Here is a 22,466-nt window from a genome sequence, read left to right on the forward strand (position 1 = left end):
TTTAAGAGCAGCACTTTGTCATGTACACTGCAACTAATCAGTTATATACTAATGTGTGTATGTGCAGCTGGAAATGGAGGTTGCCCAGTGCAAGCCCATCAGCAACATTGTGGACTCGCTAGAGATCGTAGCCTGCAGCTTCATTGTTGACTCAGTGGTAAGATATACAAAACCGTTTTAAAACATATAGCACATGCAAGAACCCAAGAGATCCATACTGAATATACCCTTGAATATATGCAGCATATGCATCAATGTCCCCCAACACACACACGCACGCACGCACGCACACACACACAGAGCAGAACAAGATTGTCACTGTTCACACTCTGAGCCCCCAGGTGCAGCGGAAGGGAGATGTTATTGCAGTGTGTGTGCTGGTGTGTGTGTGTGTGTGTGAACAAATCTATGAACTTACAGAAATATACAATCCAAAGGCAAACACACACACTCACATTAACAGAGCCATGTAATTGGGTACTTCCCAGGCTCTGATTTCTGCTGTTAAATTAAAGGGATTGTTACAAATTTAAATTGTCATTTATTCTCTCTCAATTAGTTCCAAACCCATATGACTTTCTTTTCTTTTCTTTAAAAAAGAAATCAAAAACACAATTCTCTTTTTTAACTTGGAATATATCACATTAGTCATATATGGACTGCTTCTACAGTGCTATGCATAAGTTTAGACACCCATACTAAAGTTGACTAAAAAGAGGAATAAAAAATCATCTTTTGGAAACTGAACTTAATGCCTTAATTTAAAAAAATTTGGAAAAATCCAACCTTTAAGGACACCAATTTTCTTTGTGAATGAATAATGCATCGTAAATAAATAAATGTTCTTCCTTAAAATACAGGGTGCATAAGTTTGGACACCCCTATGTTAAATTCCCATAGAGGCAGGCAGATTTTTATTTTTAAAGGCCAGTTACTTCATGGATCCAGGATACTATGCATCCTGATAAAGTTCCCTTGGCCTTTGTAATTAAAATAGCCCCACATCATCACATAGCCTTCACCATACCTAGAGATTGGCATGGTTTTATTTCAGTTAGCCTAAAAGCTAGTTTGATTTGCATTGAGAGATGATCTTATGGAAAGTACCCCATGCCAATCTCTAGGTATGGTGAAGGCTATGTGATGATGTGGGGCTATTTTAATTCCAAAGGCCAAGGGAACTTTATCAGGATGCATAGTATCCTAAAAAATAAAAAATAAAAAATACTTAAAAATAAAAATCTGCCTGCCTCTATGGGAATTTAACATAGGGGTGTCCAAACTTATGCACCCTGTATTTTAAGGATAACATTTATTTATTTACGATACATTATTCATTCACAAAGAAAATTGGTGTCCTTAAAGGTTGGATTTTTCCTCATTTTTTAAATTAAGGCATTAAGTTCAATTTCCAAAAGATGATTTTTTTATTCCTCTTTTTAGTCAACTTTAGCATGGGTGTCTAAACTTATGCATAGCAATGTATGGTGCTTTATGTCACGTTTGGAACTTGACAGACACTGTCTGTGATATCAGAATTCTAAAGGCCAGTTCTCACCACACAGACAAACGCCAACAAACAGGTTTGTTGTGTTTTGTCGGATTAGTGTGTTACCCCTGTCGCCATCTGTTGCCTTTGGTCGGGGTTTGTTTTCACCCGACTGAATATGTTCAATCAGCGTTTGTCGGTGACTGTTGGGGCAGTTATTTTTCGTAAAATTCTAAATCCAACGTACAACTTGTTTGTTGGTGTTTGTTGCCATTTACCTGTGCGGTGTGAATTGGCCTATTGTGTACAGTGTTGACATTTATGTGGTAACACTTTACAATAAGGTTCCATTTGTTAGCATTAGTTAACTACATTAGTTACATGAACTAAAAAATCTTAGTTAATGTTATTACAATCATGAGGTGTATCTGTAAAATCTTATGGTAAGGTGTTGATATTTATGTTGTACAATGTTGTTGTTGTTTACTACTATACACAGACTGTCCCTGCAGACTGGGTCAATCCATTTAACAGAGAGATTTATCACACCTCGACAACAAGATGAGCGATAGATGATGATAGAAAAAGCACTGATTTTGTAAACAGTCATTTTAATGGTTTTGAAAGACGGTCCTTATTCTCACCAAGGCTGCTTTATTTGATTAAGCATACAGTAAAAACAGTAATATTGTGAAATATTAATACATTTTAAAATGTAGCTTATTTGTGTGATGACAAAGCTGAATTCTCATCCTAATATGCTTATTTGGTGCTCAATATTTTTGTCGAAACTGTGATTTTTCGTCATTATTTAATGAATAGAAAGATCAAAAGAACAGCATTAATTTAAAATAGAAATCTTTTGTAATGTCTCTACTGTCACTTCTGATCAATTTAATGCATCCTTGACGAATATTTCTTTAAAAAAATCTTACTGACCTCAGACTTTTGAATGGTTGTGTATGTACGGTCACATATTCCTTTTTCATATTTTAAGTTAAAACCTATGAGGACACTTTTTATATATGTGTTTAAACAATATTTATCAAACAGACATTAATGCTAATGTGTTCTCTTGTGCATTTGTGTGTTTTAGAACACATTCTGGTTTGGTCTGGGAGGATGCTGTATGCTACTCATTCCCAGCATTATCATGTCGGTAAAACTTGCCAAATTCTACCGCAGGATGGACACTGAGGACGTCTATGATGAGTGAGTTTATAATTGCTGAATTTAGGTCAATCTACCTGTCATATGTGAAGTGAAATATGGCCTTATGAAACGGATCAAGCTTTTTCTAAAAGAAACTGCAACTAAACTGAAAATCTTTTACCAAGATTCAAGAATGACTTTCACTCCACAGGTGTTTGAAACAACCTTGTTTCCTTCTTTTAGAGTCATCTCATGTCTCTTCCTCAACTTCCACTCTTCATTTCCATATTCTCCTTTTCTTGTTCTGCTAACCAACCACTTCTTGTTTCTATTTTCTCATCTTTTACATTTTTTGACTTTTCATCCTTTCATTTGAAAGCTTCAATACTATCTTTATATATATTTTTTCACTCTGTGAACTGTTCACTTTCCTTCATACATCGCATGTTAATTTTACAACCAGTTGATGTTTACTTTTACATTCACTGTTTTACAGTAGTGTGGATGTTGTTGTCAGTGGTTATCATAGCGAGCCTTTATATGGCATAAACAACCCCGTGATGAGCAGGTAGAGTTTATTCCACCTCTTCATCTCTGTGCATGCTGAAATCATCAGTCGTAGCTAAATGTCTATAGTAATCAATTGTGTGCATGAACATTTTTATGAGTATGTACTATATGGACCCTTTTCACTGACTATTAACATTGTAGCCTAAATCTTGCAAAGTTTTTTTTTATATTTAAAATGTTCCGTTTTAAATTGAATGTATATTTATAACAGCATACTTGGCATTAACATTTGTGTTAAATTACAAAAAAAACCCCACAAAATAGCATAGATGTGTATAATCGTATTGTTTCATTGGCAAAAGCGAGAATAGATGTCATGCAACTATCAGCATAGTTTTTATGTCGTTGGATCCCTACTTGTTTTGATTGATCTGTTATAATTCATTATGAAATCTTACTAAATCAATCAAAAACACATTTCATACATACAAAATTCATACATTTTTACTTGCATACAAGTGTAATAGCATGACATTCGTTTCTCAGCATGCATCTCTATCCATATATGTCGGCTGCGTCCGAAAACGTATTCAGCTTTCATGATTTTGCCTCACTGCCCTATCAGGCAATAACTTTGTTTGATTTCGGACAGACTTCTGAGGCAACGTAACCGTTTAATGAACTACTGCAAAATAGAGCGAGCTTTGGTGAAAACTAAGACAATATTTTATTACTACAATTGTAATTTCTCACTAGAAATGACATCAGAAGTGGTCAAAAATCATTGGTCAAAAACACAAACTGATGACCAACCACAACTTTCAGACGCCATCTTTCTTTTTTAGCTCGACTGTCACAGAATGGAACACACAGGATTGTGGGATATCAAAGAAAGCGAACTATACATCTATGTTGCCTTCAAAAATCGATCAGATGAAGGTTTCTCAGCTAACTTTGGATTCGGACATGCTTTGATACCTTCCTTCCTTGCAATGCTTCCTCCGAAGGCAGCATTTTTAGGTTTCGGACGCAGCCCTCCTCTGCATGACAGTTTTCTGTGCTTTTTTGAAGCTAAACTAAAGACCACTTTTTTTTTTTTTTTCTTTTTTTTTTTAGATCTGACCAATTTATACTGCCATTCCAAACTTTCAAAACTCAAAAGGTTTATTCAAAACGAACCTGTATTTTTTTTCAGCTATCCATCTTATGACACAATGAGGTGGTATCCTCGGGCCTCTGCCCCCCCGAGACAGCCTGACTGGTGACACAAATTCACACACACATAAACACTTTCACCGGGGGTATGCAACCGTACATGCAGCCTACAGGTAACAAAACCTTTCAACGGTTTATCTGTTCATCCATTATTTCTTCTACCTTTTCATTATATCCATACATATCCTCTATCAAACAAACACATTCGTTCATGTCAGTGTTCCTCGTGTTGATTCTGCTTCTTTTACTGCTGATGTCTGAACTGGAATTTTTCTCACTTTGTGCTCATTCGTTCCTTCTTTCCATCTTTCCATTTTTCTCTGTCACACATATTTGTACCCATCAAGAATTCACGATTCTACTGTTCTACAGTCGTGTGCATGATTCATAAAGTTACTTACGGACTCTGTTCTGCCACTGGTGTGACACACTCCTGTTTCACCGAAATCATTTTTGTTGTCACTGATCTTTCACATGTTCTTCCTGTAACAGGTCACTCTGTTTATGTAGCATTGCATGACTCCTGTCACTCCTCCACCTTTGATACGTTTTTACCTGACTCTTCATCTTTGTATAAATGAAGTAACTGAAAGTACTGTCATTTTTGTGAATTCTTCTTCTTTTCTTTTTTTTTTACAGTGGTGCTGAGAACTGGAGCTAAATAGAGTTTAGCCAGGTAAGACAATCACATTCTGTCACATGTATCTCAAGCTTTTAAGGCTTGAATGTATTTTTCCAAGTCTAAATTTATATTTGTTTTGTTTTTTTGTTGTCAGGTATTGTCTTTAAGTCAGATTCTGAGGAAGACAATGAAGACAGGAAAAAAGGGAAAATGTTTATTCCAGTTTCTAACAATAAAACATACTCAGACCTTAACTGAAGAATCTCAAGCATATTCTACATACAATTCATCATACATGGTAAACAACAACGTGTTCTTTTTTTACACTTTCAATACGGTTTTGAAAGTTTTGTATGTATTTTGTTAATATCTTATTTTATAAAACACATCCTTTAGACATAATTGTGAGTACATCTAGATTTTGTACAGGTCTTTTTAACATTTTAAGGCGATATAAAGGGGCAAAAAAAGGTCTGTGATATCAGTCTGTGCACTGTGATATTGTATCGACGGTTCTTGATTATGAAACCATGAAATGGTGTTTCTGAACCAAACATCCCAAGTTTGATGGTCAAAGCAGATTCTGAAGTATTTACAGTAGAAAAGTGAAGTACTTCATTTATCAAGTTATCTTTTCTGTTCTTTTGTGAAAGTTACTTTTTTTTCTACATTTTATTGTTCAATGAATGAATCAAGTATTAGTTTCAGAATGGTTTCTTGGTAGAAGAAAAACTATTTGCTAAAAGAATGTTAAATGCACTGGAAAAGACTCAATGTCTATAAAGATAAATTATCGGAAGCCAATGTCCTAAAAGACTGATTGATCCTGTTTGTTTGAAATGTCAGTACTTTTGATACAAGACTTTTAAAAATCTTTATTTTTGTGTCCTTGTTACACATTGGATGTATTTATTGTAGTAATAACAACAGTCAATTATGCATAATTACATACAGCTAACCATAAACCCAATCCTACTCTGAACATTAACCCTATAGTAAGTACATGTTGTTAATTGTTATTACTTATTACTTTAATAAAATATTTAAATACAGTACTAAATTACACTGTAACAAGGACACCTTAAAATAGTATAACCAAAACAAATGACTATTATAGACCAGTTAATCTTGAGTAAAGATTTTGTGTTTCTGTTGTATTTCTGTTTTCTTCTTTTGAGTGTCTTGCATATTTTTGTGAGTCCACATCAAAATAATGAAAATAGTTTTAAATATCCAGTGTGTCATTTCTAAAAATGCATGTCTCAGTACAGCATACAGTGGTCATACAATTCTACAAAGTGCACTATTGTACAAACCAAATATTTTTTCTTATATTCCAAAAGGGTTTGTGAATGAAATTCAAACTGTTAAGGTCCAAATCTGTTACATCTATTACTGATTTTCACAAACCCTAACATCTCTCTCATGGCCTTTGTTCTTTGGAAGTGGTAAAGTACAGATTTCCAAGGTCTTGTTGTCACCCATTTTTTGAGACTCACATGCACTTGTACCAAGTGTTTTGTTTTTTACAGTGTGTGACATGACAAGGTAACGTGGGATCCCACTGCAACATGGAGGCTGTGTGAAAGTTACAATAAAACGATCAGCTTAAAATTGTTTGTGGTGTGCTTTGTAAAAGGTACACATATAAAAATCGATCCTGAATGTATTGTGCTTTTGCATCCATTTTAAGAAAGGACTAATGTATGCTAAAAAGCTCCAGACAACATTCATTGTAACTGCATGGAAAATAGTGGCAAGGAAATTGTTCAAAGTTTCTTCTTTTTGTGTTCCACAAAATAAAGTCCTTTACAACAAATGCAATAATGTTGTGTCAGTAAAAATCAAACTGATTGGATCTCAAATATATTTTAGCAGTTTATTCAGTTCATTTAATAACAACATGTGAGAATAATGGTTATATTGTAACAGTTATCAATCAATCAATTTAACAATGTGTGCAAATAATAGTTTTATGAGCATGCATTTACAAAGAATATGTTTACATATGAAAGCTTTCATCAGGAATGATCTATTTACTCTTTTTCAACCCAATATACAAACATAGAACTGCTAATGAAAGAAAACTGTCAGGAACAGTTTCTTGCATATTTTTGTCCTTTCCATTAGTGTCCATTAAATATGACAGTTCATAGTGGATATGTTCTTATGCACTTCTGAATCCCACAGCATCACTCTCACCATCCCTTTCATTTAGTGGTGCTATAATTCAGCTGCTGATGTTCAGTTCCTCCAGCAGTGGCCTCTGCCATGAGTTTGCATGCAGGCTTGTGCTTGGGCCAGTGTTTCACCTGACACTCTCTACAGAGAAATACCAGACAAATAGAATTATTAACAATCAACCCTGAACAAATACAGACAAAGCCAAAACATGAAAGGGTAATTATAATTTATTACTCTGCTATTCATCTTGTTTATAAATGAAGGACATTAGGGGTAAAAAAAAAAAAAAAAACCCTGAATCAATTTAGTCAGAAAACCAACATCTGTTGCTTTACCTGTTGCAATACCACTCTCTCTGACAGCGGGAGCAGCGTTTTGCACCCATTCTTCCACAGGCTCCACACTTGGGTTTGTCTGGGATTAGATTCTCCATCACATCCAGATTATATGTTTGAGACAACCTAATCAGAAGGGCGCAGATAAACAAATTTACCATGACAACCCTCAAAAGATTTTTAGCATGGTAATGGAAATGACAATGTTAACGTCAGTGACTAACGAATTGGGATCGTGCCTGAGAGCCCTATCACCTTCGAGTGTAAACAGAAATAGCCAATGGACATTGGCGAATGAGATTTGCATCGCGAACCACGCCCCGTGCTGGAGGCATATAGGATGTTTTCACTGAGGAGCCGAGCAGTGTCCGGTCGCTCAATTGTGGCGACAGGACGTAACGTCTCCTTTCCCTCCTTCAGGGAACGAGGGTTACATACGTAACCGAGACGTTACGTCAGTGACTGACGAAATGGGGGTTTCGCTAGAGAGCCTTATCACCTTCTAGTTATTACAAAACGAGCCAATGGTATGAAAATACCATGGGTCTGCGGAATTTGCTTCGCGACGTCTCCGTTCCCTCCTTCAGGGAACGAGGGTTACATACGTAACCGAGACGTTCCCTTTCAGTCAGTCACTATGAGTTACGTCAGTGACTGGCGAAATGAGGGTCCCAATCTAATCTTGCCAATGCGGCTGTCTTCCAGAGTCCTGCGCAAGCCCCGGCTCCTTGTTGTGAGGTTAGCACGAGTGAAGGGCCAGGCTAACGCAAGAATACCAAGGTACACTGGATAGCATATCCCAGATGGAATATGTGACACAGCGCCTACCCGCAGGGAGGACTTAGAATACACATATGACCCGAGCACGGGATGCATATGGAGAACTCAGAGGTATCCAGCCCGCAGGGTGAAAAGTTTTACCTAACCGATCACAAGGGCTGACCAACTGGGCATGCACTCTGGTGATGGCATCAACAGTGCAGGAGGAACTCAGGGTCTATAGAGAACTCATCTGAGTAAAATAGCGCACGTATCCAGTCCGTGGAGTGGAATGGCACAGCAAGCGATGACACCGAGCAGGTCCTACTTACTGGCTACTGGAAGCGAGTACACGAGAGGACACTGGCTCTACACGGAGATTGTAGAATCTCGCGAAAGTGTTAGGTGTCGCCCAGCCTGCAGCTCTACAGATGTCTGTTAGCGAGGTGCCATGCGCTAGAGCCCAGGAGGAAGCCACACTCCTGGTGGAGTGTGCCTTCACCCCTAGGGGGCATGGCACACCCTGCGCCTGGTAAGCCAAGACAATGACGTCCACTATCCAGTGAGACAACCTCTGCTTGGAGAGAGCCTTTCCCTTCAGCTTCCCACCGAAACAAACAAAGAGCCGGTCTGAGGTCCTGAAACACCGCGTTCTGTCTATGTAAGCACGAAGGGCGCGTACTGGACAGAGCAGTGCCAAGGCTGGGTCTGCCTCCTCCGAGGGTAGCGCTTGCAGGTTCACCACCTGATCCCTGAAAGGAGTGGTGGGAACCTTGGGCACATATCCAGGCCGGGGTCTCAAGATGATGTGAGAGTTAGCCAGCCCAAATTCCAGGCACACTTCGTCAACTGAAAATGCCTGCAGGTCCCCTACCATCTTGATGGAGGCCAAAGCAACCAGGAGCGCCGTCTTCATGGAGAGGTACTTAAGCTCAACTGAGTTCAATGGCCCGAAGGGAGATCTCTGCAGTGCAGATAGAACCATTGCGAGGTCACAAGAGGGCATATGAAGGGGACGGGGAGGATTTAACCTCCTGGCCCCCCTAAGGAAACTGATGACCCTATCATGCTGTCCTACCGTCTTAGACTCCACAATGTCGTGGTGCGCAGAGATCGCAGCCACATAAACCTTCAGGGTGGAAGGAGACAGCCTTCGTTCCAACCCTTCTTGGAGGAAGGAGAGCACAGACCTGATCAGGAATTTTCTGGGATCTTCTCGGCGAGAAGAACACCAGGTGACGAAGAGGTTCCACTTCAGAGCACAGTCGTGTCTCGTGGACAAGGCTCTAGCTGAAGTGATAGTAGCGACCACCTGAGGTACTCAAACCTTCTGCGTCCCGATCTTTGGAACCTCAGGTGGTGGCTACCATCACTTCAGCTAGAGCCTTGTCCACAAGACACGACTATGCTCTGAAGTGGAACCTCTTCGAGATCGGGACGCGGGTGCCAAAGGGTGCCCCGTCTCTGAGAAAGGGATTGGCCAGGGAGGGGCTGTCGCGAGGAGCACCAGTTCGGAGAACCAAGTCCGGGTGGGCCAATGAGGCGCAACCAAGAGGACCTGCTCTTCGTCCTCCCTGATCTTGCACTGCACAGTAAGCTGCGCGTACATGGCGACCGAGTCGATTTCCATTCAGAGACAAGAGATCCTCTGCACGGGGAGAGTTTGCTCTTTTCCCAGTTGACCCGAAGGCCCAGACGGGCGAGGTGCCACAGCACCAGGTCCCTGTGTTCGCAAACCTGCTCTTGAGAGTGTGCTAGAATCAGCCAGTTGTCGAGATAGTTCAGGATGCAAACTCCGTGTTGCCTGAGTGGCACAAGGGCTGCCTCGACAACCTTCGTGAAGACACGAGGAGACAGGGCTAAGCTGCCCTACTTCGTTGCCTCCCTCGGGAGTGAGCCAGTGTTGCCCGAGTCGGAGCCAGAGCTGATGGCCATGCTTGCCCGGGCAGCTGAGAGCATCGTGTTGGAGTGCCGGCCGCGAGGGTGCGATCGAGACCGTCCCTCCAGCAGAGATGAAGTCTGGCTTCTACAGCCCCTACTTCATTGTACCCAAGAAGAGCGTTGGGCTACGACCAATCATCTGTGAGCGACATGGCATCATCCGCCGGAGCCCCGAATGAAACACTGGGTCCCCGAAAGGAACCAGGTTCACCCGGAAGCTCCAGTTGCGAGTTGCGACATACGATGGGAGCGTAGACCACCTTAACGGTTGATGTACACAACGGTCGATGTGTTGTCCATCTGGACCAGTACATATTTGCTCCAGCCGGTGGTGGAGGCATCTGTTGAGACTAACCAGCCCTCGGCGGCGAGCAAGCGGAGGGACTGCCGCTGGTGGGTGGGTGGAAGCAGCAGTGGCCCGCCTGGGCAGGATGTGGGCTATTAGCCTTCATCTGCTTCTGTACCACCGAGAACTGCTGGGCAAAGTTCTCGCCGGCGTCGCCGAAGAGGCCAGCCTGGGAGATGGGGAGTCAAGAAAGCGAAATTTGTCGGCTTTCCTCATCTCAGCCAGGTTAAGCCATAGATGCTAACACCCAAAGGTGATAGGACTCTCAGGCACGATCCCAATTCGTCATTCACTGACATAATGCATAGTGACTGACTGAATGGGAACTATGAATCATGCTGCAAACTGCTATAGTAAACACTAACCAGCTATTGAAATGTTGAACACCAAGCTCATTGGCTGCAGATGCAACAGGAAACAATCAGAATGTGCAAACGCACATAAGTGTAGTAAACGATGTAAATGTCATCAGGTTGTATTAAGGACCCATCAGTTTCATGACAGAACTTGGTATTTATACAGCATATACGCATACTGTTAGACTAACATTTTATAACTGCACCTCATCTTCTCATCCCTTACAATAGAAATTTCCAGATACACATAAATTCTCACCTGCTAGCTTGTTCTCTTAATTCACTTTCAGAGGGGTTAAAAACATGTGTCACTTGGAATTTAGCTATGGCTTTCCACTTGTTGCTGTTCTCCATTACAATATTATTCCATATCTCTGGCACCTAAATGAATAAGAAAGGTGTTTTGTTTTTGTTAATTTTGTCTTATGTGACCAAATGGACATGTTATCATCTACTGTTCAAAAGTTAGGGTCGGTGATATTTTTTTATGTTTTTGAAAGAAGTCTGCTATGTTCACCCAGGCTGCATTTCTTTGATCAAAATAAAGTAAAAACAGTAATTCTGTCAGGACCACTACCGTCAAATACGATTGACAATTAGCATACAGTTTGGATTGGCGGTAAGGTTCCGTTCTGGGCGAGAACTCCCTGCGCATCCATGCAGCCTAGCATGGATAAGAGCAGGGAGAGCAGCAATAACCCCGCTTAGGGTAAACAGAACAGAACCAACATGAAAGTTTGCAAATATATTTAATTCAAGATTTTAAAGTACAACATAATTCGAGAATTTATTCTGATTCAAGGGGAATCAGAATGCCAAATCCTGACTGATGAGAGGAGGAGCTGGGGATGGAGGAGGGTAATTAGCTCCTGAGAAACGTGATAGCTGCTGATAATACTGAAGGAGCTTACATATGTATACGGTGATGGGCGTCGTATTCCTATAGGTAGATGTGGATCAGCTGAGAGTCAGCTGATGCGAGCTTGACTAACGTGACCTGCCAGAACTATTTAAAATAGCTGGTTTCCATTATATATTTAAAACGTATTTTATTCCTTGGCAAAGCTATTTTATTGATGGCAAAGCTGAATATTCAGCAGCCATAACTTCAACCTTCAGAAATGATTCTAATATGCTGATTTGGTGGTCAAGAAACATTTCTTATTATTATCAATGTTGAAAACAGCCCTGCATCTTTTTCAGGATTCTTTGAAATAGAATAGAAAGTTCAAAAGAACAGCATTTATTTGAAATAGAATTTACATCTTAACAATGTAAAAATCTGTCACTTTTGAACAATTTAATGAATCTATGCTGAATAAAAGTATTAATTTATTAAAAAAAATATTACTGACCCCAAACTTTTAATCTGTGTGTGCATTTGCTGGAGTACCTGTTCCAGGATTAGATCATGTTTGGGGGCCACTGGATCTGTGACGGCAAGTTGACTAAGGAATTGCTTGAGATCAATTAGGTTTGGTAACTGATCTATCACAACATCTGTCAAAAACCCACAAAGCTGCACACAGAGGCATATAAAGAAGCATAAAGATAGATAACTGGCATTAAATAAATCATATATGGTGTCAATGAACACATACATATCCAGAGACAGCATAAGAGCTTTTAGACTATGAGAAAATGTATAATTCAGCATGGAATAAAGTGGGATAATTGCCTCTTCTTTCGATATTTTGTGTTTCATAAATATATTATTAAACTGGTATTGTCTCAATATGCAGGTATGTTTGTATTCATCTATTTAAAACACAACAGAAACACTATAATGGCTCTGCCTGCAATGATATTTTCCCAACTATGTAAAGTCTTACCTTTAAAAGTTGTGCTTTGTTAAAGCTATTGAAATTATATTTTCTTTGGCAGTCTGGTTTGAGTATCAGGTTCAGTAAAGCCATCCACACCTGGCCATCATGTTTATTTAACTTTAGCTGATCTTCAGGCAGGACGGGCCGCCACTTCCCCTCTGTGTATTTCTCCAGAGTACCTACATGGGAGAAAAAAATTCTACCTTAAAAAAATAGTTCACCCAAAACTGTAAATTATTACCCTCATGCCATCCTACTGTACGTGTATATGACTTTCTTCTTTCAGCCGAACACAAATGAAGTTATATTAACTAATATCCTTCCCAGCTTTGTAAAGCAATTGAATAGTGCCTGAGTTTTTGAAGCTCTAAAAAGCGTATCTATTTAATGCCATTCAATGCAGGATTTTATTTAATAAAACACCAATTGTGTTTGGCTGAAAGAAGAAAGTCATACAGACCTACTATGGCTTGAGGGTGAGTAAATTATGGGATAATTTTCCTTTTTGGGTGAACTATTCCTTTAACAAATGTTGCTGTTGCTGTCATATTATCAAGTGTGGAAGCTTGTTTCCACAATTAAATACAAAATAAAAAAGGTAATTGCGGCTTTCGTCTCACAATTCTGACTTTTTTACTCTCAATTGCAAGATATTTGTTATTGCGAGAAATAAAGTCAGAATTGCTAGATATAAACTTTCAATAGCAAGAAAAAAGTTAGACTTTCAAGTTATAAACCTTAAATTGCAAGAAATTCAGAGTTGCGATACGCAATAACCTTTTTATTTTTTATTCCGTGACGGAAATAAGCTTCCATAGACAAGCCTTTGCTCTTTTCTAATGTAAATCTATAGAAGTGTTTGAATAGATTTAAGCAAACAGTATTTCCAGCCTATAACTGTGCATATGCTTTTCCCCCATTCCATTTTGTCCCACTTTATGAGCACTTTTCCTGAAAAAATGTGCAGCTCATGAAACTATTTGATCCATTCCTATGTGACAACGTGTAAAGCTTCCCTGATTGACCACAAAGGGGGCAGAGCTTAGTATTGGGTCAATTGCTGGTGTTCTGTAATTTGATTCCTATGTATTCTGATTGTGTGAGGTTCTTGAATGAAAAAGAAAAGAAATATATGATCATACATATGTTTAAAACACACTAACCTCTGTTCCAGGGGCAATTTTCCACCAACTGAACCAGCACACAAGGCATATTATGAGTGCACAGCATCCTCGACAGCACACTCAAACTCAAACTACATTAGAAGGGGAAATTTCAGCATCCATTAGTAAACATATGTATTTAAACTGTAAATATATTTTATAATTTATTTGTTTTTAAAATGTATGTTTTTTATCATTTGTTTTATGTAAAATGTTTAATAACGTCTCTTTAAATAACCAGTAGTTGTAATACCTCTCAATGTGATCGGTGATGTAGCACAGCACTGACAGAGCCTTGATAGAGATTTCAAACTCTAACATGTCACTTTGTCTTTGCAGTTCCTGCAACAAACCATTGTACAAATTCTGATTGTCTCAAGGCTTTTGATAATGAGTTAAATTAACATTTGCTGTAATGCTCAGAACGTTAGATGCATGTTTTGGTAAAAACATAAACAGCTACATTAAACTTTCAAGAGTAAAGGCCCGTTCACACCAAGAACAATAACTATAACGATAACTATATTAGCTATCACACCAGCGGACGATAATGTTCTGTTTATCCTAAGTGCGTGCTCCAATTTAGTCATCTACCACTTTAAATGTTCAAGCTAAGCAGGATGGATTCTGATTGGCTGTCATTGTTTTTATCGTTCATCAGCTGGAAAATAAATGGTTCTGCAAGTGATTCCAGCAATCATCGTTTCTCAGTGCCATTATTGTGGTATGAACTCTGCCATTCTTTTATATTTAGAACAATATCTTTATCTTTATAGTTATTGTCCTTGGTGTGAACAGGCCTTAAGTGTTCTTTACCTGCACAGATCCTGTGTCTAAGAGCTGTGTGTGTGTAATTCGGTCCTCAGTTGGGATCTCTCCAGAGACAGAACGTCCTGCCAGAAGTGTGAGTTTGCGATGACAGTAATCGACTAAATCAAGTACACTATCATCAGCAGCTTCACTGGACTCCTGCACGTGTAACACACATCAACATTTATGCATTCTCATATTACCACCATATCATAATGTGGTCTTAAGTTTCTAGGCTATCTACTTAGGTGCAAACAATATTTTTTTTTTTTTTTTTTTTTACAAAATTACAAATCTAGATATTTAAAAACCTGTTTTCTCAGTGAATATGTGCTTACCTTGTGGTACATAATTGTCTCCAGCAGGTTTATAGTGGTAGCTTCATGATAAATCTGAAATTAGTAGAAAATGCATTGACCCACAGAGAGTAGAAGAAAATGTATTTAAATAAGACCCTGGCATGGTTTTGAAAACTAGGTCATTTGAAGCTGAGTCTACTTACCACCATATACAGCAGAAACGTACTCTTTGGATTAAAGTCCTGGAGTTTGCAAATTATGGGAAACACTTTATGTTTCCAGACTTCTGTAAGTATCATTGCATGTATCAGTGTGGGTATCTGGAAAAAGTAATTTACATGTTTTCATCGGTGCATGCAAAAAAATCTGCTTTTTCAAAATATGTATGTGGGAGTATGATAAGATGTGCCAGTGGGAAAGTTGATCAATGATGAAGTGATGATTGAGCACACACACACACAAATTTATTACCATTCATAATTTTGAATGGGGGCACCGGGGCAGTAAGATTGATATTATCAAAAGAAGTCTCGTTTACCTGGGCTGCACTTATTTGATCAAAAATACAGTAAAAACAGTAATATTTAAAATATTATTACCATTTTAATATAAAAAGCTACATTTTCAGCAGCCATTACTCCAGTATTGAGTTTCACATGATCCATGTGGTGAACTGGTGTTCAAGAAACGTGTTTTATTATCATTGTTGAAAACAGTTGTACGGCTATATCATTTGTGGAATCCAAGATATGTTTTTTCTTTTGTAACAATATACAGTAAATGTCTTTATTGTCACTTTCGATCAATTTAATGCGATCAATCAATGCATTAATTTCTTTTAATACTATTTCCATTTATTAATAACTATAAAAGGTATCCTTAGGAAATCAATAATTATAATAGAAATATTTGGAATGAATACCCTTACGAAAAAGAAGTTTATTCAAGTGTTCTATTAGTATACTTCTTTTAAACTAAAAATAAGAAAGTATACTTTCAGTCTACATTTTAAATATACTTCTCAGAAATATACTTCAAATTACACTTAAGTGTACTTGACTTACACTGAGAGAAAAGTCCAAGTATATTTGGCCTGTACTTGTACTCAATCTTTTGATCGAGATATACTTAAAAGTACAAGTAAGTATTCAAAGTATACTTGGCTTGTAGTTGTGTTAACTCTTTTGATCGAGTAGACTATTAAATAGGCCTATACGTTTTTTTTTTACATAGTTTTTCATATACAGTCTTATGAAACTTACATTGTTTGAAAATATTGATTAGAATATTGATATAAAACAGATATGTTTCTAATTCTGCGTATATGAATTTTTGAGTAGGCTAGTCCACTGGTAGTGTATAGGAATTTACTCTAATTATACTTTTCCCCTAGCCTGGATGCCAGCCAAACTTAGCCCCGCCCACAACATTTTTAGGTCCGGAAGTTATATTCCATATTTCATATTCTGACTAGGCTATAATCTGAATATGACGACGTCAGGCTACTTTTCCCCACCATTGACTGAATTTTCCAGCTATCCATGTTTTCACTGTTATAAGGTAGGAGGCGCTATGACACAGAAGAAGAAGAAGCTGAAACGAGTGATAGAAGATTGCTCACTCAAATAACGTGATCATCAAACATTTGTAAATCAAAACTGCTTAATATTACCAAAAGAAATGAAGCGTAACCCATGAAGAGAAAACGACTGATAAGTTTTGGGGATGTTGGACTCGATCTACTCCATCTGTGTTTTGATCATCGTTCTGAATCTGATAAAGGCGTAGTCTTTGACAAAAATGTGATTTTCTCAACTTTTTTGGTACTATACGGTTATCCGGACCACACCTGACCACACGTGACCACAACCGCTCTTGGTTGGTCGTAACCCCAGTGACGGGTAGGTTTAGGGGCGGGGTTGGGGTATGTCATCACATGTGGTCCGGATAACCGTATAGTACCACTTTTTTGTTTTTTATGAAACTTGCTGACATTCAAGTGTAGATAAAAAAAATAATGCATGAAGCTAATAAAATGTTTTTAAAATTAAAGTACAGTTAAAGGTATTTTTCAAGTATAAAAAATAATATCTACATTTGAACATAGTAGTATACTGCAAGTGCAAAACTAATATATAAATAGTAAACTATAAGTATAATGTTATGTTCACTTACAGAAAACTTACAATTAGTAAACTACTAAACTAGTAGTTTACTGAGAGTACACTTCAGTGTGCACTTCATGAACTAAAAAATTTACTACTTGTATTAAAATAGTAAACTACTAGTATAGGCTACATATACGTTCACTTGTTGTACAGATGCATTACAACTGAGAAACCTAGCTAGTTGTGTACTTAGGCCTAGTTTACTACTCTTACACTTATAGTACACTTAAACGTATACTTTTATATACTAAAAGTGGGTCAATTTAGTCCCAAGCAGTATTGAAATAGTACACTTACAAGTTTACTACAAGTAAGTTACACATTGATATTAGTATACTTACTACATAAAGTATACTTAAAAATATACTTGAACATTACTTAAGTATACTTCATAAAATGAACTTGAAGTATACTTCTTTTTCGTAAGGGTAGGCTAGTCCATTTTTATAATTTATTTGTAATTGTGCACAGTAAATGTTTACATAAAAAGTGGCAGATTAACCCACTTTCCCCAACAAATTAGACCGATAAACAATTACCTTTCCATGAGAAACAAAGAGGTCTTTTACGAATTCCTCCTGATTGGCACTGGCATTCAGAATAGCTTGCATATTCAGCTTCTCAATGAACTCATGTTGGCGAAACCACCTGCACACACACACACACACACACACACACATGTCTGGTTCGCTATCATTGTGGGGACTCTCCATAGACGTAATGGTTTTTATACCGTACAAACTGTATATTCTGTCCCCTAACACTAACCCTACCCCTAAACCTACCCATCACAGGAAACATTCTGCATTTTTACTTTCTCAAAACAACTCATCCTGTGTGATTTATAAGCCTTTTGAAAAGTGGGGACCGCTGGCTGGTCCCCACAATGTAGGTGATCTCAGGTTTTACTATTCTTATGGGGACATTTGGTCCCCACAATGTAATATAAACAAGGGCACACATACACACACACACACACACACACACACACACGTGTTTTCATGTTTTATGGGGACTCCCCATAGTCATAATGATTTGTAAACTGTATAATCTATCCATTTCAAACTTTCTGCAGTTTTACATTTTCAAAAAAACATAATTTGTATGATTTATAAGCTGTTTTCCTCATGGGGACCAAAACATTTCCCCATCAGGACAAGGATTTTGGATATTGCCATATTTGTGTGGAGACATTTTGTCCCAATAATGTAGGGTTTACCAGGACACACACACACACAAAGTAATAGGCTAGATGGCATGGGTATTCTACATGAACGTGTTTGTCTTAGTTGTTACTTTAATATTAGATATTCACTAAACTGTTACCTTGGGCTTCCGATATCACGCAGTGACATCTTCTCCAGACTTTGAATATATCCTTCAGCTTCTCCGTATAGAAGTACTGAATCCATCGCTTTTGAATGTCCTCCACTGTCGAATATGAACAACCAGGTTTAAACTTTTCGACTAACCTCTGTATTCAACAATCAGCGCGGATAACACCTTCCGTTTCGTCACTATGGTTACAGGTACACACTGAGTGCGGAAGTGACGGAGTTTTAATGACACAGATGCTGGAAGGTTATTTGAATGCCAGAATTCAAAAGAAGATTATGAAAATTGTAGACTATTTCAGTACAAACATTTAGGAATTATACAAATACATTTTCTTTATTGTTAGTTTGTTATACATAAGCCCAACTGCTAACTTAGTTTTATTAGGCCTGAAAAAAAGCTCTTTATAAAAGGGTCCATGTTTCATGAATTGAATGATGTGGTCTCCTCTTTACTCCAGTTAAGACATTCACCATCACTGATCAGCATTTTCATTTTTTCTCTCAGATGCTGAAATATGCATGATTTCCTGTTATACAAAGAATGAATATTTAACGAGGTGAGCATCGTTTACCGTACTTCATGACTTGCATTTTGTCAAATATTCTTTTGTTTAGATATAAAGTAGGCTAATTCCTACAAAAGTATCACTCTGGTAGACAGAAAAGACATCTGGCTTGCTTGGTTTGTTTAAAAAGTTGGTTTGAAGTGTAGAAATCTACACACATGCATTTAAAAGTTATGATTTTTACAGCATGTGTGTATTGAAATATGATTTGTGTGTCATGATGCAAACAAGATGTGCACACAAAACCTTTCCTTCGACACTCACTTTTTCTCTCTTTTTCCCTTTCCTTGTAATGTCAAATGTGTATAGCTGATCTCTGCGGTAGCTAGAAGTACACAGCCATTTTCATTGACTGTCTTTGTTTAAAAATAAAAATTTCACATGACTCCTCATAAAGCACACTAGTATAGTATAGCTACGTGTACGTCACGTAAACCAGACACTAACCGCATTGAAGGTGAAGTCGACAAAACATAAATGGGTTCCAGGTGAATTACTCTCCTTGTCTCTTCTTGTGAAACTAAAATGTCTTTCACATCAATAGTCAATAGCCCACTTATGTTAGCATGAATGATTTTATAATGAAGACCCTGAAGGTTCCATGAGTCTAACCACACCCATGTCCCTCCCTCAAACCATCAACACACACTCAGAGAAGAAACCAAACCACAAAACCTTCTACACAAAACACACAAATACCTACACAGTCTCATGGCAATTCATTACTATTTTATGTTTTGTCAAATTGGCTAAATCGTATGATCTCATTCGTACGTTTTCATAAGGTCTGCTTACACCCGACTGAGGGTTATGTGTAACCTTGGACCTTCAGGCTAACTCTTTTTTTTATTTTATTTTTATGTTACTTTCATGTGATTCAGATTGTAAAAATTCAAATGAAATCGTCACCTTGTAAAATAGTTACGTTTGTAGTGAGATCAGGTTGCAAATACTGTACAAGATTTACAAGTAACTAGATCACGCATTTATTATATTACAGGCGATATATTACACTCTTGAAACCACTTACACACTGATCCCATATAGAGTAAATTGCTCATATACACACACACTTCTCTAAAGATTCCTACAATTAGTTCTTTCAGGCAGCACCAGACTGGAGACTAGAGGCCCCCCGAGTCTTGATGGATGTGTGCACTCTGCCCTGCTCAAAGACCCCTTTGTAGGACTTGTATTTATAAAGCCAGCATTGCACCTTCTGCTCAGTCCCTTCTACACTTCCATCATGAGAGCCATATGCAGCGCTGCTCTCCTTCTGGTCTCCTTCATTTGGGCCATCGACGCACAGGCTCAGAACAGCAGTAACCAGGGGAACAGCATTAACCACGTCGAAAACACCCAACACAGCCGACAGCAGCAACAGCCGCAGCCGAAAGGAAGCATCTGGGATGAGCCAATTCGTTTCAGCACCAAAGCTAAAGATACCTGCATCATGGTGATCTCTGGCCAGACCAACTCAACCAAGCTGCGTGTCTCCTGCAAGAGCAAGGGCAAATCATACTGGTGCGATTTCTTGGGCAAGCCTAACCTCTGCAGATCATACAACAACAACCCTCGGCATTTTTTCACTCAGATCATGTGGGACATGAAGAAGCTCCACAACGCCTGCCAGGGACCACGGGTCTACAAGCCGCAGATGTGCCGCTCTGCTTCTGATGAGGTCCAAATGGTGTTCAGTCTCTCATGGCCCAAAATCGCCGTTCCAAAACCTACCCAGGCTTCTAAGAACCAGCAAAAGCAACAGCAGCAGGTCAAGACCAGCAACACCCCTACCAAACCTCCCGGCCACAAGCAGCAGCCTAAACCACAGCAACCAGCCAAACCAGCCTCCAAACCAGTCAAGCCCGTCGTTTCCAAGCCTGTTCATCCACGTAAACCTGCAAAGACCATCACAGCGAGACCCACTGTGGCAGAGGAGAGTCAAGCAACCAAGATGGCAGAGGAATACTGCTGGAAAAGTCTCCAGGGTGTCTGCACATACTTCATTAGCTGGTTTCAGAATTAATTCATCACCACCTTTGGTAAGCACATCGTTTTATCATGCATAACTAGTCGATGCTTGTAGGATTGTATGCAGAAACTCGAAATAAAGTTATACTAACTGTGTGATGTAACTGTATCTGTAAATAAACTAGCTTGAAGCAACTAGTATATCGGCGATGCACAAACTGCAGGTATTTTACGTAAAACAAAGTCCTGTATCGTTAACTTTGGCTTGAGGACTAGGCCTATTTAGTTTAGAGTATTGTACCTGGTGCCTTTCTAACCAAATTTGAACAATATATTTATGTTAAATAACCCTAATGAAATTTGTTGGAGACTTGTTTATTTTTATTCATTTTGGTTCATATTTTAATCTTTTAATCCCTCATTTTCTGCTCTCCGTAGGTTAACAGTGTCAGAGACTTTCAGATTGCGTGACCACCGGCCAAGGGACCTGTGTGTGTGTGTGTGTGTGTGCGTGTGCGTGTGTGTGTGTATGAAATAATGTAATTATGACTGCACTTGTGTGCTTATGTTTGTTTTTCTATGTGAGTCAATGTGCATGCTAATTGCGAACAAGAATGAAGAAAATTAATTAGTAAAATGTATGTTTAATAAAAACATATTTCTTAATTCTCTGTGTATGGTGCGTCTGAACATAATCAATGTTACTTTTTATTTTATTTGCTTGCTTATCTGGACACAGTGTGCAATACACTCTTAAAAAAGGTTCTTTATTGACATCTACAGTATGGTTAAATGAAGAATCGTTTACATTCATGGAACCTTTTAATTGCACAAAAGTTTATAGTGGAAAAAGGTTATTTAGATTCTGTTTACTTCCTTTATTTTTAAGTTATAGTTTATAGTTAACAGTAGACATGCAGTGATACTTGTGAGAACAATAATTGTGTTAGTATACATTTTTCACAATATGGTCTCAAGACTTAGCCTGACTACGTCAGACTTCCTACTTCCGCTAATTTCATTTCGCTCCTGTAGTCCAGATGTCTTATGGCGCAGTCACTTCCGGCATCATCGTTCGGACCATCTTGTCACAGTGCTCTGTGCATTAAGATGAATGATCAGCACGCACACAAATCCTCTTATCTCGCTGAAATCTTGACGGATTTACAAACGGTTTGGTTTCTTACAAACGTTATTAACGTGGCTATAATTCCGAATGCTTGAACATGTATGTTATAATTTTTCATATGTATGCAGTGTATGTATGCAGTGTCATAACTACATCTCTGACGTTTATAACAAACCAAACCGTTTGAAAATCGGTAGAAAAATGAGCAAGTTATGGTTATTTAAAAGTACATGCACCATTGAAGTAGTGAGCGAGTACACTGTGGCAAGATGGCCGCCACGTGCGGAC

The 22,466-nt window shown here is 38.5% G+C and overlaps 3 protein-coding genes across 12 annotated transcripts in view; 2 read left to right on the forward strand and 1 right to left on the reverse strand.

The window, feature by feature from the left end:
- Window positions 1-6,807, forward strand: part of prom1b (prominin 1 b) — a 41,371-nt gene extending 34,564 nt beyond the window's left edge. For 4 of the 10 annotated variants that reach the window (XM_084401843.1, XM_084401845.1, XM_084401846.1 and 1 more), the window contains 6 exons: window positions 68-157; window positions 2,586-2,701; window positions 3,138-3,209; window positions 4,347-4,479; window positions 5,006-5,042; window positions 5,143-5,213. In XM_084401843.1, coding sequence (XP_084257969.1) covers window positions 68-157; window positions 2,586-2,701; window positions 3,138-3,209; window positions 4,347-4,416 — 348 coding nt within the window. In that variant the 3' untranslated portion in view covers window positions 4,417-4,479; window positions 5,006-5,042; window positions 5,143-5,213. Of the gene's footprint in view, window positions 1-67; window positions 158-2,585; window positions 2,702-3,137; window positions 3,210-4,346; window positions 4,480-5,005; window positions 5,043-5,142 lie in introns of all 10 variants that reach the window. The other 6 variants (XM_084401852.1, XM_084401849.1, XM_084401850.1 and 3 more) reach the window with 2 other exon arrangements.
- Window positions 6,808-6,861: 54 nt separating this feature from the next.
- Window positions 6,862-18,587, reverse strand: zmynd10 (zinc finger, MYND-type containing 10; the record flags this gene model as incomplete). The annotated part of the gene is made up of 12 exons (XM_084401856.1): window positions 6,862-7,310; window positions 7,508-7,633; window positions 11,169-11,290; window positions 12,303-12,428; window positions 12,742-12,914; window positions 13,899-13,990; window positions 14,152-14,240; window positions 14,715-14,867; window positions 15,047-15,100; window positions 15,211-15,327; window positions 17,715-17,823; window positions 18,502-18,587. 12 exons carry the CDS (start codon window positions 18,585-18,587, stop codon window positions 7,199-7,201), a joined length of 1,359 nt encoding a protein of 452 aa, XP_084257982.1. The 3' UTR covers window positions 6,862-7,198.
- A 1,722-nt stretch (window positions 18,588-20,309) lies between these two features.
- Window positions 20,310-21,715, forward strand: fgfbp2b (fibroblast growth factor binding protein 2b). The gene is made up of 2 exons (XM_084402922.1): window positions 20,310-21,120; window positions 21,488-21,715. Exon 1 carries the CDS (start codon window positions 20,325-20,327, stop codon window positions 21,102-21,104), a length of 780 nt encoding a protein of 259 aa, XP_084259048.1. The 5' UTR covers window positions 20,310-20,324; the 3' UTR covers window positions 21,105-21,120; window positions 21,488-21,715.
- Window positions 21,716-22,466: the final 751 nt, after the last annotated feature.

The sequence above is a fragment of the Rutilus rutilus genome (genome assembly GCF_951802725.1).
Source record: "Rutilus rutilus genome assembly, chromosome: 2".
NCBI lineage: Eukaryota > Metazoa > Chordata > Actinopteri > Cypriniformes > Leuciscidae > Rutilus > Rutilus rutilus.

Excerpts from the sequence above, each read along its gene's own strand:
- fgfbp2b (XM_084402922.1), top strand. The coding sequence starts at position 20,325 with ATGAGAGCCATATGCAGCGCTGCTCTCCTTCTGGTCTCCTTCATTTGG.